We start from the raw sequence: 18,763 nt of genomic DNA, 5'->3' as shown, positions 1-18,763 counted from the left end.
CCTCCATATGCCTATCCAATGCCTGCTTAAATGCCCATAATGAGGGAGAGTCCACCACTGCCACTGGCAGGGCATTCCATGAACTCACGACTCGCTGAGTAAAGAACCTACCCCTAACATCTGTCCTATACCTACCCCCCCTTAATTTAAAGCTATGCCCCCTTGTAATAGCTGACTCCATACGTGGAAAAAGACGACCCTATCTAAACCCCTAATCATCTTGTACACCTCTTTCAAGTCACCCCTAAACCTTCTTTTCTCCAATGAAAACAACCCCAAGTGCTTCAGCCTTTCCTCATACGATCTTTCTACCATACCAGGCAACATCCTGGTAAACCTCCTCTGCACCCGTTCCAGTGCCTCCACATCCTTCCTATAGTATGGCGACCAAAACTGCACACAATACTCCAGATGCGGCCGCACCAGAGTCTTATACAACTGCAACATGACCTCGGTACTCTGGAACTCAATTCCTCTACCAATAAAAGCCAGTACGCCATATGCCTTCTTCACCGCACTATTTACCTGGGTGGCAACTTTCAAAGATCTGTGTACATGGACACCAAGATCCCTCTGCTCACCCACACTACCAAGTATCCGACCATTAGCCCAGTACCCCATCTTTTTATTACTCTTACCAAAGTGAATCACCTCACACTTAGCTACATTGAACTCCATTTGCCACCTTTCTGCCCAGTTCTGCAGCTTATCTATATCCCGCTGTAACCTGCCACATCCTTCCTCACTGTCTACAACTCCTCCGACTTTCGTATCATCCGCAAACTTGCTCACCCAACCTTCTAACCCCTCCTCCAGGTCATTTATAAAAATGACAAACAGCAATGGTCCCAAAACAGATCCTTGCGGAACACCGCTAGTGACGGCACTCCAAGATGAACCTTTGCCATCAACTACTATCCTCTATCTTCTTCCAGCCAGCCAACTCCTAATCCAAACCTCCAACTCACCCTCAATGCCATACCTCCGTATTTTTTGCAGTAGTCTACCATGGGGAACCTTATCAAACGCCTTACTAAAATCCATATACACCACATCTACTGCTTTCCCCTCGTCCACCTCCTTAGTCACCTTCTCAAAGAATTCAATAAGGTTTGTGAGGCACGACCTGCCCTTCACAAAACCATGCTGACTATCCTTGATCACATTATTCCTATCCAGATGTTCATAAATCCTATCCCTTACAATTCTCTCTAAGATTTTGCCCACAACAGAAGTGAGACTCACCGGCCTATAGTTACTAGGGTTATCCCTACTCCCCTTCTTGAACAAGGGAACCACATTTGCTAGTCTCCAATCTTCCTACCGATTCCTACCCTAGTCATTCTTTTATTCCTGACATACCTATAGAAAGCCTTAGGGTTTTCCCTAATCCTACCAACTAAGGACCTTTCATGTCCCCTCCTTGCTGCTCTTAGCTCTCTCTTCAGGTCCTTCCTGGCTACCTTATAACTCTCAATCGCCCCAATTGAACCTTCACGCCTCATCTTTACATAGGCCGCCCTCTTCCATTTAACAAGGGATTCCAATTCCTTATTAAACCACGGCTCCCTCACACGACCCTTTCCTCCCTGCCTGACGGGTACATACTTATCAAGGACACTCAATAGTTGCTCCTTGAACAATCTCCACATATCAATTACGCCCTTGCCTTGAAGCTTACTTTTCCAAGCCACACATCCTAAGTCATGCCTCACCGCATCATAATTTCCCTGCCCCCAGCTATAACTCTTGCCCTGTAATGCACACTTATCCCTCTCCATCACTAGAGTAAAAGTCACCGAATTGTGGTCACTGTCCCCAAAGTGCTCACCTACCTCTAATTCTAACACCTGGCCTGGTTCATTACCCAGAACCAAATCCAGTATGGCCTCACCTCTTAGTTTTTGAGAAACATTGATCTTTTTCATAATTAACTGTGATTTTTTGAAAAATACAGGTAAAGGTTTTTTTGCGGAGCACGTTCAAATTGCTTTTTCTTTCACACAAAACAAAGAGAAAAATTAACTGGAAGATTAAAAAAATGCAAAGATTAGCTGATGCTAAAAGGCTTAAATTTTGTAAGACATCTTATATGGAGATAAGATAGTTGTATGTTACTTTGTTCTCAAAATTAAATATTTACACATCAATTTGCAGAGCACTGGAGCCCAGTCAAAACCTCAGTTTTCTTATATCCTAAATACAATTGGTATGCATTGCCTTAGCGAGGGTTACAAAAGTTGACAAATCCAACTACAATAAATGTTACTTACTTGGGGAATTTGTTATGTGTAATTTAACAGCAAGAAGAGCTTTGAGGGTCATGGTTCCTTACAGAAATGTCCATGAATAAACTTACATTCTGTGATGAACTTGCCCAGTTTCAACAACCTTTCTATGCTCTGATGGAGTCAAGGCAGCCAATTGACTGAGGTGGCAGGGGCACAGGGAGAGGGAGTGAGTGGGTGTAACATGGAGTAGCAGTCACCTCTGCCAGTCCCTGCCCAGGGCTTGATGGCAACAGTCGAAGGTGATTTCTCAAGGGCTTGGAGCATTCAGTAATCCAGGCTATGGGATGAAAAACACACCCGTATTACCCTAGAAGGTGTGAAAACTGGTCCTGTTATCCCAAAGTTGAAGGAAGTGTGGCAAAGCTGAAATAAAACAAAGAAACAAAGTTTGGATTCAAGAGATACACTTTGTGGCTTTCTATTTGTTAGACAACAAAAAGAACAGAGATTTGGGTTCTTGTTGAGATATACCTTGAAGTGTATTTGCAACACAATTGTTTATACAATACAATATTGCAGACTTATTTACATAGAGGCATAGTGGCATAGAATCATACAGTGCAGCAAAGCACATTGGCCCATCAAATCTGTACTGACATAACTACCATTAAAGGCGCTTATCCCAATTTCCTGAACTTATCCAGTATCCTTGAATGTTATGGTATTTCAGTTGCTCATCCAAACATTTTTTAAAAGTCGTAAGAATTCTGGCCTCCACTACCTTTCCAGGCAGTGCGTTATGAACCCAGTTTCTGATCCATCTCACCATGCTTCCTACAATTCCATGTGCTTTAACCTTTTCAATCAGTCTGGGAACTTTGTCAAAAGCTTTGCTTTAATCCATATGAACTACATCAATTGAACTTCCCTCATCCACACATTTTATCACATTTTTGAAAAATTCTAACAGATTTGTTAGGCATGATTTCCCTTTGACAAAACCATTCTGACTATCCCTAATTAACCCATGCCTTTCAAGTGGATATTAATTTTCTCCTTCAGAATTTTCTCCCAATAGTTTGACACAAAGAGCTATAATTTCCTAGTTTATCTCTACCATCCTTCTTGAAAAGTGGAACCATATTAGCCATCCTTAAGTCCTCTGGCACTTGCCGCTTGGCCAGAGAGGATTTAAGAATTTGTGTCAGAGCCCCTGCAATTTCCTGCCTCACCTCCCACAGCTGTTGGGATGCAATTCATCTGGGCCTGGAGATTTATCTGTTTTTAAGGCCAACAGAGCCTTCAATATTTCCCCTTTTCCTGTGTCTAACTGTGCAAGTTCCTCACAGTTGCGTTTTCCTGAATTCTGTACTTATATTCTCCTTTTCCAGAATGAAGATGAAAGTGAAGTATTCATTTAACATACTTCCAATCTCCTGCAGCTTCACACACAAGTTGCCATCTTTGTCCCTAATGGGCCCTACTCTTTCCCTGGTTAACCTCTTCCTTTTAATATATTATAAAGTACCGTAGGATTCTCCTTAATCCTATTTGCAAGTCCTTTCTCATGACTCCTACGACTCCCTTAAGTTCCCCCTTGCACTGCCTAAATTCCTCTAGGTCCGTAGCTGAATTGCCCCCTTTGGACTTTCTAAAAGCCTTTTTCATCTTCCTCATCTAGTCCTGAATTGTCCTGCATATCCCTGAACTTATTGCTGCTACATTTCCCCAAAAGGTACATATTGGACCTGTACTCTTCCCAGCTCCTTTTTGAATGCCACCCACTGCTCTGCCATAGACTTACCTGCAAGGAAAGGTTCGCAGTCTACTTTGGACAGATCCTGCTTTATTTTACTAGAATCTGCCTTCTCCCCAGGCCAGAGCCATCTTTTGCAGGCTATTATTTTCCTTGTCCAGAACAATTTTGAACCGGACGGTGTTGTGGTCACTATTGCTAAAATGGACCGCTACTACTTCATCGAACACTTCTCCAGCTTCGTTCCCCAGAACCAGATGCAGCACCATGCCAATGCTTGTTGGGCCTTCTACATATTGATACAAAAAAAACTCTGCTGGATACATGTCAAGAAATCCACCCCCTCTAAACCCTTAACACTATCTCAGTGAAAGGTGAAATCCCTTAGTATAATTACCCAATTATTACTCATACATGCCCCTGTGAACTGTCTACATATTTATTCCTCTATTTCCCACTGACTCTTTGGGGGCCTATAGTACACTCCCCGTAAAGTTGCTGCCCTTTTAACATTCCTAAGTAATTCCACAAAAGCATCTTTTGAGGACCCTCCCAAAATATTATCTCTCCTTATTGCAGTAATTGACTCATTAATTAATAGTGCTACACCATCATCCGTTTTGCACCCTCTTTTATCTCACCTAAAGATCCTATAGCCTGGAATGTTAAGTTGCCAGTTCAACCTTCCCTCAACTATGTTTCTGTGATGCCAACAATGTCAAACTTCCATGTATCAACCCACGCCTTTAACTCATCAGTCTTACCCATTAGACTCCTAGCATTAAAGTAAAGACCATTCAGCCTTGCCTTACTCGCTTGACACTCAATGTATTTGAGCTCACTCTGACTTGTTTCCTTTGCTGAAGCTCTATTTCATCAATTTTCTGTGTCCCCTCCTCATACCAGACTAAATTCCTCCCAACAGCACCAGCAAAGCTACCTGCAAGGATGTTGGTCCCAATATGGTTCAGGTGCAAACCGTCTTGATTAGATATGTCCTACCTTCTCCAAAAATGGTCCCAGTGATCCAGGAATCCCCTCGCACTAACTCCTGAGCAACTCATTCATCTGTCCTATTCTCCTATTTCTAAACCCACGAGCACATGGCTGTAGGAGTAATCCAGAGATTACGACCATTGAGGTTGCCTTGGAAACCCAGAGCTTTAACTTCTGCAGCTGGGATCACTTTTTGCACATCTGGTCATCTGGTACGCTGGCAGCGTCCAGGCCTTCCCCCCACATATCCTTTATGATGTTACTGTACTTTACATAGACATAACTGACTAACTGAAGACATTACATTGACACCATTACACAGAAAGATTGGCTGTTGGCGAGTTGGGTGACTTTATACCAGAGCATCACATGTTGTCATGTGAAAGTTACAGAGTTGAAAAGTGTGGTGCTGGAAAAACAGAGCAGGCCAGGCAGCATCCGAGGAGCAGGAGAATCGATGTTTCGGGCATAAGCCCTTCTTCAGGAAGCCCTTCTTTCCTGAAGAAGGACTTATGCCCGAAACGTCGATTCTCCTGCTCCTCGGATGCTGCCTGGCCTGCTGTATTTTTCCAGCACCACACTTTTCAACTCTGGTCTCCAGCATCTGCAGTCCTCACTTTCTCCATGTGAAAGTTACAGGCCTGTCTGGTCTGGAATGTATGCAACATCTCCCAATTTCTCTTTAAAGAATATGAAATGTTTTTCCAAAAAAGAAAGAACAAGAAGGAAAGATTCATGTTGCAACCACATAATGATGATAATACAAAAGCAAGTAAGGTAATAGTGGGTAATATCCAGTGATCATGTAAATGATTCGCAGCGTATGCAGAATTTTGAAATTGTCTTAGACAATTAGGGCAGAGTATTCTGAATTTTTCTGTCCAATTTTCACAATTTTCTCTGATGCTTCATTTTCAAGAAACTGTGAGACAACTCAGGTGGGCAGCATTGTGATACTTTATACTTCTGTTTTGCTTTGACCAGACTTTAAAATCATAGGGTGGCAGTAAGCATAGGATGTAATGTGACTCTGGCACTTGCACATTCTAACCATCTAAACCATACAATGGATAGATCGGTTTCTGTAGCACAGTGCACTCTTGGTACTGAAACTGCTATTATTAATTGATTACTGTAGGTGGCCAATGACAAGGGAATGTATTGCGAGTTGAGGCAAGAGGTCATGAAATGAAACAGTCTAGAAAATGGCCCAGATTTAGCACTCCAATTGCCAGGAGAACAGCTGGAAGAATTTCTTTTGCCTTTGTAGGAGGATGTAAGAATGTACTCCTGAACTACCACTTGTAGTAGCATACTATGTACAGCTCCATTCATTTGAAACACATAACCCAGAATGGATTAGGACTAAAAGGCAACAATTGAAACTATTGTAACTGTAAATGTTTGGAGGGGAGAAGAAGGAACTACCACATGTCATTTGTATCCTTTTATTTGAGAAATGCATGCAGTTGAAAACAAACATCTGAAACATCTATGAAAGCTACCTGGAATGATATAGCATGGAAGGCTTCTCTTTCAGTTTTTCTTGTTGAAGCAACTAGAGAATAAATTTCCATGGGAGTTCTGCCAATTGTCTGCATAATTTCAGCAGAATAGCTGCAGTAAGTCCAGGTGATTCTTTCATGCTGCTTTCCTGAGATATTCATCATTCTTCTGCTGAGGGTGTGATGGATGAATGGGAAATTCACCACCCCACCTCCCCTAACCTCACCCAAAGAAAATTTACATCCTCTCCACCCAACTAACACCCTCGAAACCCTTGCACTCACTACTTCTCCAATAACAGAGCTAAGATCATGAACTTGCATGATTTAATTGATCAATGGATGTAGGTTTGCTCACTGACTGGAAGGTTCATTTTCAGATGTTTCGTCACCATACTAGGTAACATCTTCAGTGAGCCTCCGGACGAAGCATTGCTGGTGTTTCTTGCGTTCTATTTATAGGTTTGGGTGAAAGCAGGAAACACCAGCAGTGCTCCGTCTGGAGGCTCACTGAAGATGTTACCTAGTATGGTGACGAAATGTCGGAAGGTGAACCTTCCAGCTCAACAAGCAAATCTACATCCAGAACCTCAACCCAAACTACAAATCTTCTGCTTCTCAGAAAAATATATGCTGTCAATCAAATCAAATCCTTATCTCTTGCTGCATTTTGAACAAGCTATTCAAACTTATAACATCCACTTTATTTTTGCTTTTGAGATAATTGATCACTAGGACAATTGAAACTCATGTTTTACTTTTTGAGACGTTATATTTGTGGAGCATCATAAATGACTTTGCATTTTTGCACAGATCAGAGAGGAATAGACTGAACAATTCTCCAATGCTAAAAGCCTATTTTCTTCAGTCACGGTGAAGGTCATGCATGGAAACAGCATAAGAGCATTCATATGTTTCTTTGTTATAGACATAAAATATTTATGAATTAATTTGCAGCACACTAGTACTCGGTCAAATCTTCGATGCCCTAATATCCGAAGTACAATTAGCTTACATTGTCTGTGGAAGCACGACAATCACCTGGCAAATCTAAAAAAAAAATTGCTTCCAAGGAGAATCTGGTTCATGCTGGGCACTGAAGTCAATACAGATTTGAGACAAGGTCATTGGCCTAATCCATTAATGCAATATTTCTCTCACCATTGATGCTGACTGACCAGTTGAATGTTCTCAACATTTCCTACATTTTAGTCAAATGAAAAAGCATTGTCTTTATATGATATTGCATATGCAAACTTTTTTTTATTTTTTAAACAATAAAAGTTTAACTTGTAACCACCAAGGCAACAATTTTGAGCTCACACCTCTACTTTCCAAGTGTGGTAATAGAGACTATGGGACTACAATTATTAATCACTTCATTTATTACCCCAGGTCAAACAAAACTGTGACCTACCAAGATCTAAATGTTCATTCCTGGAAGTGCAAACACAGGAACTTTCCCAATCCTGAAAGCCTGACAATGGAGAAACTTCTCCCAAGTTTTTGGAGTTTCAGTCTATGGAAGAGCAAGTGTTAACAGAAGGCAGGTCTGCCAACTCCAAAATAGTGCAGCGGCAGCAACAGTAAGGGCCAGGTTTGGAGTTGAGCTGTTTAAAAGGCCCAGCTCAGAATTCCAGGACTTTATCCTAGTTATTAAAAAAAACAGTAAAACCTCACACCCCCAACACTTCCCATGCCTCATCCTTCCAAGTCACACCACCTCATGCTTGTCATCTACTTCTCATGATCCTTCATTTAGTTCACACCATTCAATGTCCTTTAGTATGTTTGGTGCAGACAGAAACATTACTAAGTGCCTCTAGAGTGATATTGCAATCAATATCTTCATAAGTATAAAATCATTAAGTGACTTAATCTTGCGCTTACATATTTTAATTTGTAATAGTAGTGTTTCATTCTCTGCTAATGCTGAGCGTAGATGCACACTTAATTGTTTCAAAGCCGTTCTTAAACGTTTACTGCCCTTTTTCATTGAAAGGCCATGCATGGTTATTTCACTGGAATCTGTCTTGGAGTGTGTCCTGAGATTAGCTGTAATCCAACATACAATCAGCCCTCCATTTACACACTGCTTCAGGTCCAGAATAAGATCACGTCACCACTTCCTCGAGGTTTAAGAGTACGTTACCAGAAGGATCTTAGTTTGGGGAAGGCAATGGACGAGTGGTCTTATTGGTGGGCTAGTAATCAGAGACTCAGGTTTGAATTCCACCATGGCAGATGGTGGAATTTGAATTCAGGAAAAACATAAAATTAAAAGTAAAATGATAATCGTGAAACCATTGTTAATTATCGTTAAAACTGATCTGGTTCACAACTGTCCTTTAGTGAAGGGAACTACTGTCCTTATCTAGTCTGAATGTGACTCCAGACCCACAGCGTTGTGGTTAACATTTGCCTGCCCTTTCAAATGGCTGAACAAGCCATTCAGTTGTACCAACTTCTAGAAGTGGAAAAAAAGGAATGAAAATGGAAGACAACCTGGTATCAAATAAGACACCAGAAAAAACAAAAGCAAACAGAGCCCCGTCAACCTTGCAAAGTTCTACTTACTAACACTTGGGGGCTAATGCCAAATTGGGAGAGATGTCTTACTCATCAGGTAACAGCCTGAATGTAGTCACACTTTACTGTATTATACCTTACACATTTGGTTCCAGCCAACACAATCACAATTCTGGGGTATGTCCTGCCCCCCTCCCTTAGCTCATAAATCAAAGCTCCTCCAATGTTGATAATACTATAAATGAATAAAAGAATAACATTGGACTTAAGATAACGTAAATGTAGGCTTTTCGCTAAAGCACAAAAGTCACCACAACATCGCTTCAAGTACCCATTTTTCATGTGGGTTTATCGGCATCGGGTGCTAGTACATTAAGCAATTATGAAGGATACTACTGAAACTGTGCTCCTGTCTTCATGTGATATCTGCAAACATACTTTTTAGCAACAATCACTGAATATGATCAGGAGTGGGTTACTTTTCCTTTCTCTAATCCAAACTGTTACATTACCACCATTGCCAGAGATTAACTAACTCAAAACAGTCCAGGAATGGAACATTTACTGTCCACATGAATCAATGTTACCTGAACTTACCAAGTGAGTTTTGGAAAATGCCCTGAACCCATTTTAATCATTCAGTTATTTTACGCAGTTGTTTAATTTGTAAAGCAAATACTTTAGTTGATGGTGCATTATTTTAATTAAAAATAATCTAGCAAACCTTTGTTTCTTGGCTGAGAGAAAAGACTATCCTGCTTTTGTCAAACTGTAATTTAAACAGTGAGTCAATTATTATTTCAGGGGCTTGTTTTCCTAGCTCTATAATAAGAAATAAACAGTTGCATGTGAATATGATGCTTTAATGTATGTTACTCAGATTGACATAATGAAACATCATGTGCAAAAAACATTTAGAATTCGTAATCTGGTATTGTTCAGAAGTAACAGATGAACTCTCATTGGTTACCATGGCAAAACCAACATTAGAAGTAAATCTTCGGTTGTACTATTTACTCATTCCATTTTGCGCTCATTGGTTTGATGCAAGTTCCAAGTGAAAGTGCCAAATTCTCCATACAGTGCTTTCAAATTCAGTGCATATCTATTGAAACATATGTCTGTCATCTGATTCTTTCTGGACTAGAACCTTGCAGCTTGATTACACCCAAAATGAACACAAAATGGCTAGGGCATCTGCATTACTCGCTGCTTGTACTGGGCTGAGACCCAAGCAAAATTGGATCACATTAATCAGCAAGCTCATCAGAAGGAGAGGGCAAATTATTCCAGGGTTTGCAAGGGAATGATTAAAGATGCCGATAGGTTGTCCAAAGGAATTGGATGGAACAGCACTACTATTTCCATTGCACTAACTTAAATCACGACTGAAAATCTATTGGCACCTTACAGACCAGCACACAGCAGTCCTTAAGTAGATCCTTAGACACTCAAACTGTGATAGAATGGAGAATGGGAAGCTCAGATTCCTCCATTTACATCAGAACATCACTTTGTAATCCCAGTGTTGGTTTACAACCATAATTTACTATTTTATAAGATGTCATGACTGTTTTGGGTTGGCGGGCTAGACAACTCGAAGTCACCCAAGCCTTTAACACACACCTCAGTTCTGTTTTGGCATGACATGTAATGAGAAGGCCAAAAGCCTACCTTCCAACAGTGAAATGGAGCGTTACAAATTGAATTTCTCACATTTGTTCCTAGTTTTAATTAATAACCCATGAGAATTGTCAGAATGCTAGCCATCAAGACGAGTGGATTTTAATGTTTGGGGGAAAACAGTTGAATTCATGGAGTGCAAGTTTTAAAACACTGATTAAAAACCCTGTCTTCACCAAATTTCATGTGTGTTAAGCTTGAGAAATGCAAGTCAAATCATTTCCCAATTTCAAAACCAAAGCCTGCCACCTTTCTTCATACCTGCCACAATTAAGACTGTTGGAGAAATGGACAGACCATGTTCAGGTTTTCTGAGTCCCGAGGCAGCTTCAGAGAAGTGCAAATTGATTAGAATGCCCACCTCAGTTCACTAAGACAGCAGTCCTGCTCCCCAACATAATCTTCCACACATATCTTGTGTCCTCCATGCTCACCCACGTACCCATGCTGTCTCATAGCTGCATTTCCCTTATATTCCCCATGCAGCCAGCAGGGTCCCTCATAACCTGATGCCCCATTACACTCTGAATGCACTCCATAGACATGCCATCTCTCAACATATACACACATGCACACACAATCTCCATTACAGTTCACCATGCGTACAGTCTTTAGATGTGGAGGAAAAAGTACATTTTCTACAATCTAACAGCAAGCTTGTCACACAGCTTAACATGTTAAAACTGTCAATAAAACTGTGAACACAATCTCTGGTAAGTTGTTCTTTAATTTTGAAACATAGTAAGGCATATATAAAAGTCCCCAGCTATCAAATAGAACATTGAACAGTACAGCACAGTACAGGCCCTTCAGCCCTCGGTGTTGTGCCGACCTTCTATTCTATTGTAGGATCAGACTAACCTACATTCCTTTCATTGTACTAACTTCCATGTGCATATCCAAGAGTCAGTTAAACGTCCCTAATGCATCTACTCTACTACCACGACTGACAGTGCATTCCACATACCCACCACTCTCTGAGTAAAAACCTATCTCTGACATCCCCCTAAACCTTCCTCCAATTACCTTAAAATTATACCCCCTTGTGATAGACATTTTTGCCATGGGAAAAAGTCTCTGGTCATCCACTCTATCTATGTCTCTCAATATCTTGTACACCTTTATCAAGCCACCTCTCATCCTTCTTCACTCCAATGAGAAAAGCCCTAGCTCCCTCAACCTTTCTTCATAAGACAGCGCCCTCCAGTCCAGGCGACATCCTGGTAAATCTCCTCTGCACCCTCTCTAAAGTTCCCACTCTTTCCTATAATGAGGTGACCAGAACTGAACATAGTTAAAAATCACACAACACCAGGTTATAGTCCAACAGGTTTAAATGGAAGCACACTCGCTTTCGGAGCACCACACCTTCATCAGGTGGTTGCTCCTGAGCGGCACTCCAAAAGCTAGGGTGCTTCCAATTAAATCTGTTGGACTATAACCTGGTGTTGTGTGATTTTTAACTTTGTACACCCCAGTTCCAACACCGGCATCTCCAAATCAGAACTGAACATAATATTCCAAGTGTGGTCTAACCAGGACTCTTTAGAGCTGCAGCATAATCTAGCAGCTCTTAACCTCAATCCCCTTGCTAATGCAAGCCAACACACCGTCAATGCTCAACATCGTGACAAATTTACATCTGCTGGACAGAACCCTATAATCAATCATTTACTTTGTCATGCAACATCTAGTAATGACATTTGTGACATTTGAAACCGTCAATCCATTAAACACTTATCTTTAACCAATTTCACAGCAGGCTCCAAGGCTCCTGAACTGTCAAACAAGGCTGTCAGAAAGCTTCCAAACCCAGCCAGCCTGATGCAGATACTGGTAAACAGGAAATACACATTTCCCCTTTGACTCTAAGTGGTAACCTAAGTGATTGGATGTGTCTTTGGGGTCACAATCCAACCCAAGGCTGTCTCAACCCACACAATAGTCATATGAAGTTGGTGTTGGACTGGGAAGGCACAGAAATTCAAAATTACAATGAGAAAATTAAAGTTTTTGCCATTCCTAACCGCTCCCACCTCCACAAGGAATGGAATGTATGGCTCTAGAAACAAGTTTAGAAGTGAATAGATGCAGAGTGATCAAGCGAAAGGTTGTGGATGGAGAATCTGCTGGTTTACTTTTGCCCCACATTAAACCTGAGCGGAAGGCTTGCACCAAGAGCCAAGCTGAAGACCTTAATTAGACACTGAAGCATCTCATTCCGCTGCCACAGGCACTTAGCAGGGGATTTGCCAACAGGGATTCAATCAAGAAAGCCTTGATGGATTTTCTAAGACATTCTTGGGTGTCTGGTGTTCAAAGGCTCAGTGTACCTGAGTAGGGGAGCTGGCATCAGGAGGAAGGAGCCTGCAGAAGCCCCCTGCTGCTCTATCAGCCACCTGCTGTTCAATTTGGTTCAGTGCCATCCCTCCTTGGGACTCCCATTCCACCCATACTTACCCATCTCTAAAGGATCCATTGCTAAAGGCCCAGATCTGATAGGCAGGTAATGCTAAGGGATGGACTATCCAAAGTAGAACATGCAGAGTTCAGCAGATTTCCCAGTGCATATTAGGACCGTTATTCTGTTGGCACTCTGATTAGGTTTATAGGAATGGCACCAGGTCTCACTGGTGATAATATGCCCTGTCCCCCCACATCCACATTAAATTCCACTTTATAAGCCAATGACCTTGTTCATAGAAGACCTTTTTTTTTTTCAATTTTCAAAATGAAATCATATAATCCAAAACAAGAGTGGAAACTGTACAGATTGAAATTACTAAGTGTGAAATTTATCTTCATTGGCTGGAGAAATAGACTGGGATTGGATTAACCACACTTGATGTATTATTGTTTCTGAATCTATTTTCTCAATCCAGAAAACTTACATCACAGAAACAGGCCATTTGATTCAAGTAGTCCATACTGGTTATTGAACTGCATCCCACAACTCCTCTCCATCAAATCCAAACAGTACAAACCTATTTTTTCTCATGTTTATCAAACTTCCCTTGAATACATCTATATGTTTCACCACAACTCCTGATTCTGTGAGCAAATTCCACATTCTTATCACTCTCTGGATAAGGAAGTTTATCCTGGGTCCTATCTCAGATTTCTTAGACTCATATTATGATCCTTAACTTTGGTCACCCCCTTTACATCCACCTTATTAAATCCTTTTGCAATTTAATAAACCTGTATCAGATCCCTCATCGTTAAGAAAATAGTACATCTATTATGGGCCAAGTCTATTACTGCCTGATTTGTGTCACTACTAGTTGAACTCTCCCCCCCAATACTCACTGAACTAATTCCAGACACCAGTATCCTGTCACCAAGTCACCCTTTATTTACATGTACATAATATTTGACACTGGTCCGGCTTCCTCAGAGCCAACTTTTAGAGTGAACAGAACCTCTGACATTCCTATTTTTATCTGTCAGCCAGGACTCCCTGATTGGGGCAGTTAACTTGGTCCAGTCAGGGAAATCATATTTTATGAGGTCCACCCGGCTGACCTTGTTACAATTACTACACCCACAACAACTCTGAACCAGTGGCCGCTCAATAATGGGTAAATTTGTTTAACCTATGACTGTTAGGCATGGAAATAATCAAAAAAATGTCGACTAGCTGCTGGCAATTAACATGCTTCAGAACTAGTTTAGACAGTCAACGGGTTTTATACTAACACTGATTCTGGCATCAGTAGGAAGACACATTCTTTTTTTTATTATGGCTTTAATGATTTTGGCATTTAATGAGCACAAAATCAAAATTTCAGTTTTCATTTTGGATAACTACAATGGCCCCAATTTGCATACCCACATTCAGATTTCTTAGACGTATCTAAGGTTGCATTTATTGTAGTTTGAGAAACATTAATGCTTCCTGAAAATGTCCTAATGAAAGGTCACAATCTGAAACATCAACTCTGTTTCTATCCTTACAGAAGCTGAGTTTTCTTTGTTTTTATTTCAAATTTCCAGTGTTCAGGTTTGATTTTGGATTAGTCTACGAACTAAACCAATCCATTCTAATTAATTGGAAACAATGCATTGGGCCAGACTTCGCTGGAGGCATAAAACATTTTATTAGTGCATTTATGTCAAACAGCAAATTACATGAAAAAAATTCCAGAAAGTTACAGTAAATGTAATTTATGTAATGCGTGTTTTCTGGAGTTGTACTGCATAATCAATGCACTGATGAAAATTAGACTCAAATAGTCCTATAATAATTAAATCAATAGAGTGCTGCTTTTCAACTGAACATTAGCTGCCTATGATCTCTGCATATATGGGATCTTATTTTATAAGAATCGGTTATTTAATTAGAAAACTAAAATTCATAGAAAAATGTCATAGAAAAATGTTTGGATAAGAATCAGATGGTTAAGGATTTTTCATTTTTTAATTTGTATCAAATTTTAACTTGTTCTTTGATAACCAGAAACTATGGACTCTGTACTGAAAGATTCAATGACATTTTTTATTACAGTGCTTCCTTTTTAACCCAAGTGATGGGAAATTATGTTACTGATTAGTTATTTCCCTTTTGTCACTTTACAGGGCTTTCTCAAGACACCTCCTGATAATAACTACAGTTATTAAATGACTTGGGAAAAATATCAGCCACAAGAATGAAAGGGTTATCAAGCAACCGAGGCCAACATCATGCAACTAACTGTGACCCTTTGTGTGATACGTTGACCCACCACCAGGAAAGGAAGCCATACATTCTCAATCCAGTTGACTCCCACCATGACGATCATTCCTATTGCCCCCAGAGGAACTCCTTTCACTCAGAGTGCACGGTTCCATTCAGTGATCAAATATCTAGTAGTACTTTTCCCAGAAGACATTACAGTTCACAACATGACCTTAAGGAAGAATGCGCCCTGGTGCCTGCACCTTCATCCAATAAAACCAATCGCATCCCTGCCAACCTTCTGGACCAATTTGAGAGGCAACTTCCAATCCGCCGGGATGGGTTCCACACATTACAATATAAGCGGTCAGCCCTGGAACACCGAAGTGAAAGCCCAGGAAGAATCCGCCACCTGGTTCACTCAGTGCAAAAGCTGTTTACCAAGTCACATTCTCTCGAAGGACCTTCCAAAGGAAATATAAATGGTAATAAAGCAAGTCCTGATGAAATGCATGCGACGAAACGTGGCAAGCGCAGCAAAAGCAAAGATAGGAAGTCGGAACTGAAAAACAAATCTAATATTTCAGGGTGGTGGAGTTCAGAAGATAACTTGGATGGTGATGTATGTATTTATCATGGCCCAACAAATGTGATGACTATGGGTCGTTGTCCTGACCGTTCAACATCTCAGTACTTCATGGAAGCTTATAATACTATCAGTGAACAGACGTTAAAAACTTCCAGAAGCAATAATGACATGAAATGCACAACTTGTGTAAACATCCCACTGAACGTTGATGCACAAATCATGAAGAAGAGTTCGTGGTCTTCAACATTAACAGTGAGCCGAGCCCATGAGGTTTATCAGAAATCCTCAATGAATCTTGATAATAAAACGGTCATGAAATCGGAGTCGTGCCAGAAAGAACGTTCATGCCAGTATCTCCAGGTATGCATCCAGTGTATAGCAATATCGAAGCACATTGCTGCTACAAATATTGTGTACACATTATTAATATGTTTATACATATGTACAATAGCTATGATTTGTGGACTGTGTTGGAAACAGCAAAATATTACTAGCACATCAAAATAAGAAAGATTTCAGATTCCAATTTATTACACTGGAAAGAAAAGCTTCATTGGGCATTGGAGTTATAAAAAGTCTTTAACAAATTAACCTTCATGAAGATTGAGAAGTTCAAATTAGCAGAGTTAGCCACAAAGAATTGATACCATGTATTTGGGACTGTTTCCAAGATGACAGTTTTTTTTAACTAGGGATGAGCTATTTTGGATCTATTGATGTGTAATGATGCAGATTTAATAAATGATCTCAGAATAAAAGGTCCCCATTAATGCAGTGACTGTAATGTTGTAAAATTTGGTATCCAGTTTAAGAGGGACAAACATGAGCCAAGAATACTAAACCTAAGTAAGGGTAGTTACAAAGTTAACGAAGGCAGAGTTGACTGGAGTGGACTGGGAAGTTTCCGCGGCAAAGGTGGTTGAAGAACAGAGAAATAGTTCATGGTTCACAGCAAAGATATATCCCAATCAGGAAGAAGGATTCAAGAAAGGGGTTAAGACAACTATGGTTAACCAGGAAAGTTAAGGATAGCATCAGATTAAAAGCAAGTATGCCCAATATGGCAAAAATTAGTGGTAAGCCACTGAATTGGAAAAGTTTAAAAACCAACAAAAGATTACCAAAAATAAAGGAGAAAATAAACTTTGAGGGTAAACTTGCAAGTAATGTCAAGGAAGAGAGTAAGAGCTTCTTTAGACATATAAAAAGACGTGAGGCCAAAGTGAAACAGTCCAAGTAGAGAATAAGGTAATAATCATGGGGAACCAGGAAGTGGTTGAATAAATAGGTAAAATAAATATGTTAAATAAATACTTTGCATCAATATTCACAGTAGAAGACATGAACAGCATTCCAAATATACTAAATAATCAAGGGGCAAAACGTGGTGGGACAGGGCAGAAGAAATAAACGGTTGAGAGTGTGGGGTGCTGGAGAAGCACAGCAGGTCAGGCAGCATCTGAGGAGCAGAAAAATAACATTCAGGCAAAAGCCCTTCATCAAGAACGTCATTTTCCTTCAATGTCGATTTTCCTGCTCCTCAGATGCTGTCTGACCTGCTGTGCTTTTCCAGCACTACACTCTCAACTCTAATCTCCAGTCCTCACTTTTGCCTAGAAGAAATAAACATAATAGCTATCACTGGAGAAAATAAATTAGGGAAAGCAACAGTACTAAAAGCTGTTATGCACCCTGCAGCTGGTGAGATGTTGGTGAGATAGAAAGGAAATTATGACAGAAATAACGGATGCACTCATTGTAATCTTCCATGCATCCTTAGATTCTGGAATAGTACTAGAGGATTGGAAAACCACCTTTATTCAAAAAGGGTAAGAGACCAAGAATAGCTAACTATAGGCCAGTTAGCTTAACATCTGTTGTTGGGAAAATGTTAGAGTTAATTATAAAGCTATAATAGCAAAGCATTTAGAAATACATCAAAAAGTAAGCAGTAAACGTGGCTTCATAAACCATGCTTGACAAGTTTATTAGAATTATTTGAAGAAGTAACAAGCAATACAGATAAAAGTGGAGCAGGAGAGATAATATATTTGGATTTATAGAAGGCATTTAATATAAACCCACACATTAGGCTGCTCAATAAGATAAGAGTCAATGGTATTGGAGATAGCATTTAAACATGGATAGAGGATTGGCTAACTAGTAGAAAGTAGAATGTTGGGATAAGGCGAATATTTTCAGGATTGCAATCTGTAACAAGTGGGAGTGCCACAGTGATATAATATAAAAGCAAAGCATTCATAAATGCATAAAAAAATCAAGCAGAGTCAATGTGGCTTCATGAAGGGGAAATGATATCTGACAATGTTATTGCAATTCTTTGAGGAGGTAACAAACAGAATATGTAAAGTGGAACCAGCAGATATAAACATTCAAAAATAAATACTGCAGATACTAGAAATCTGAAAGAAGCACAGAAAATACTGGAGAGACACAACACATCTGGCAGCACCTGTGGAGAGAGAAACAGCGTTCACATTTTGAGTTTGGTATGATCCTTCTTCAAAACTGACCATTCTAAATATGTTGTCCTTTTTCAATGACATTGGAACCAGTCAAGAGAAGGTTCACTAGATTGATTCCAGATATGGAGGATGTTGTTTGATTGAGGAGAAGTTAAATAGGCTGTGGTTGTACTCATAGAGTCATAGAGATGTACAGCATGGAAACAGACCCTTCGGTCTAACCTGTCCATGCCAACCAGATATCCGAACCCAATATAGTCCCACCTGCCAGCACCCGGCCGATATCCCTTCAAACCCTTCCTATTGATATACACATCCAAATGCCTCTTAA

At 40.2% G+C, this 18,763-nt stretch overlaps 1 protein-coding gene across 11 annotated transcripts in view; it reads left to right on the top strand.

The window, feature by feature from the left end:
• The window catches only part of dlgap1a (discs, large (Drosophila) homolog-associated protein 1a), a 770,519-nt gene that overhangs the window by 539,098 nt on the left and 212,658 nt on the right, over positions 1–18,763 (top strand). For all 11 annotated transcript variants that reach the window (XM_087986494.1, XM_043688198.2, XM_087986491.1 and 8 more), the window contains one exon: positions 15,279–16,306. In XM_087986494.1, the coding sequence (XP_087842620.1) occupies positions 15,350–16,306 (957 nt within the window). In that variant the 5' untranslated portion in view covers positions 15,279–15,349. The remainder of the gene's footprint in view (positions 1–15,278; positions 16,307–18,763) is intronic.

Source organism: Chiloscyllium plagiosum, unplaced genomic scaffold (genome assembly GCF_037043375.1).
Source record: "Chiloscyllium plagiosum isolate Xiang-an unplaced genomic scaffold, Cpla_swu_hap1 HiC_scaffold_4, whole genome shotgun sequence".
NCBI classification, from domain to species: domain Eukaryota; kingdom Metazoa; phylum Chordata; class Chondrichthyes; order Orectolobiformes; family Hemiscylliidae; genus Chiloscyllium; species Chiloscyllium plagiosum.
The sequence above is the reverse complement of the archived record's forward strand: the minus strand, read 5'-3'. Positions and strand labels throughout refer to the sequence as shown.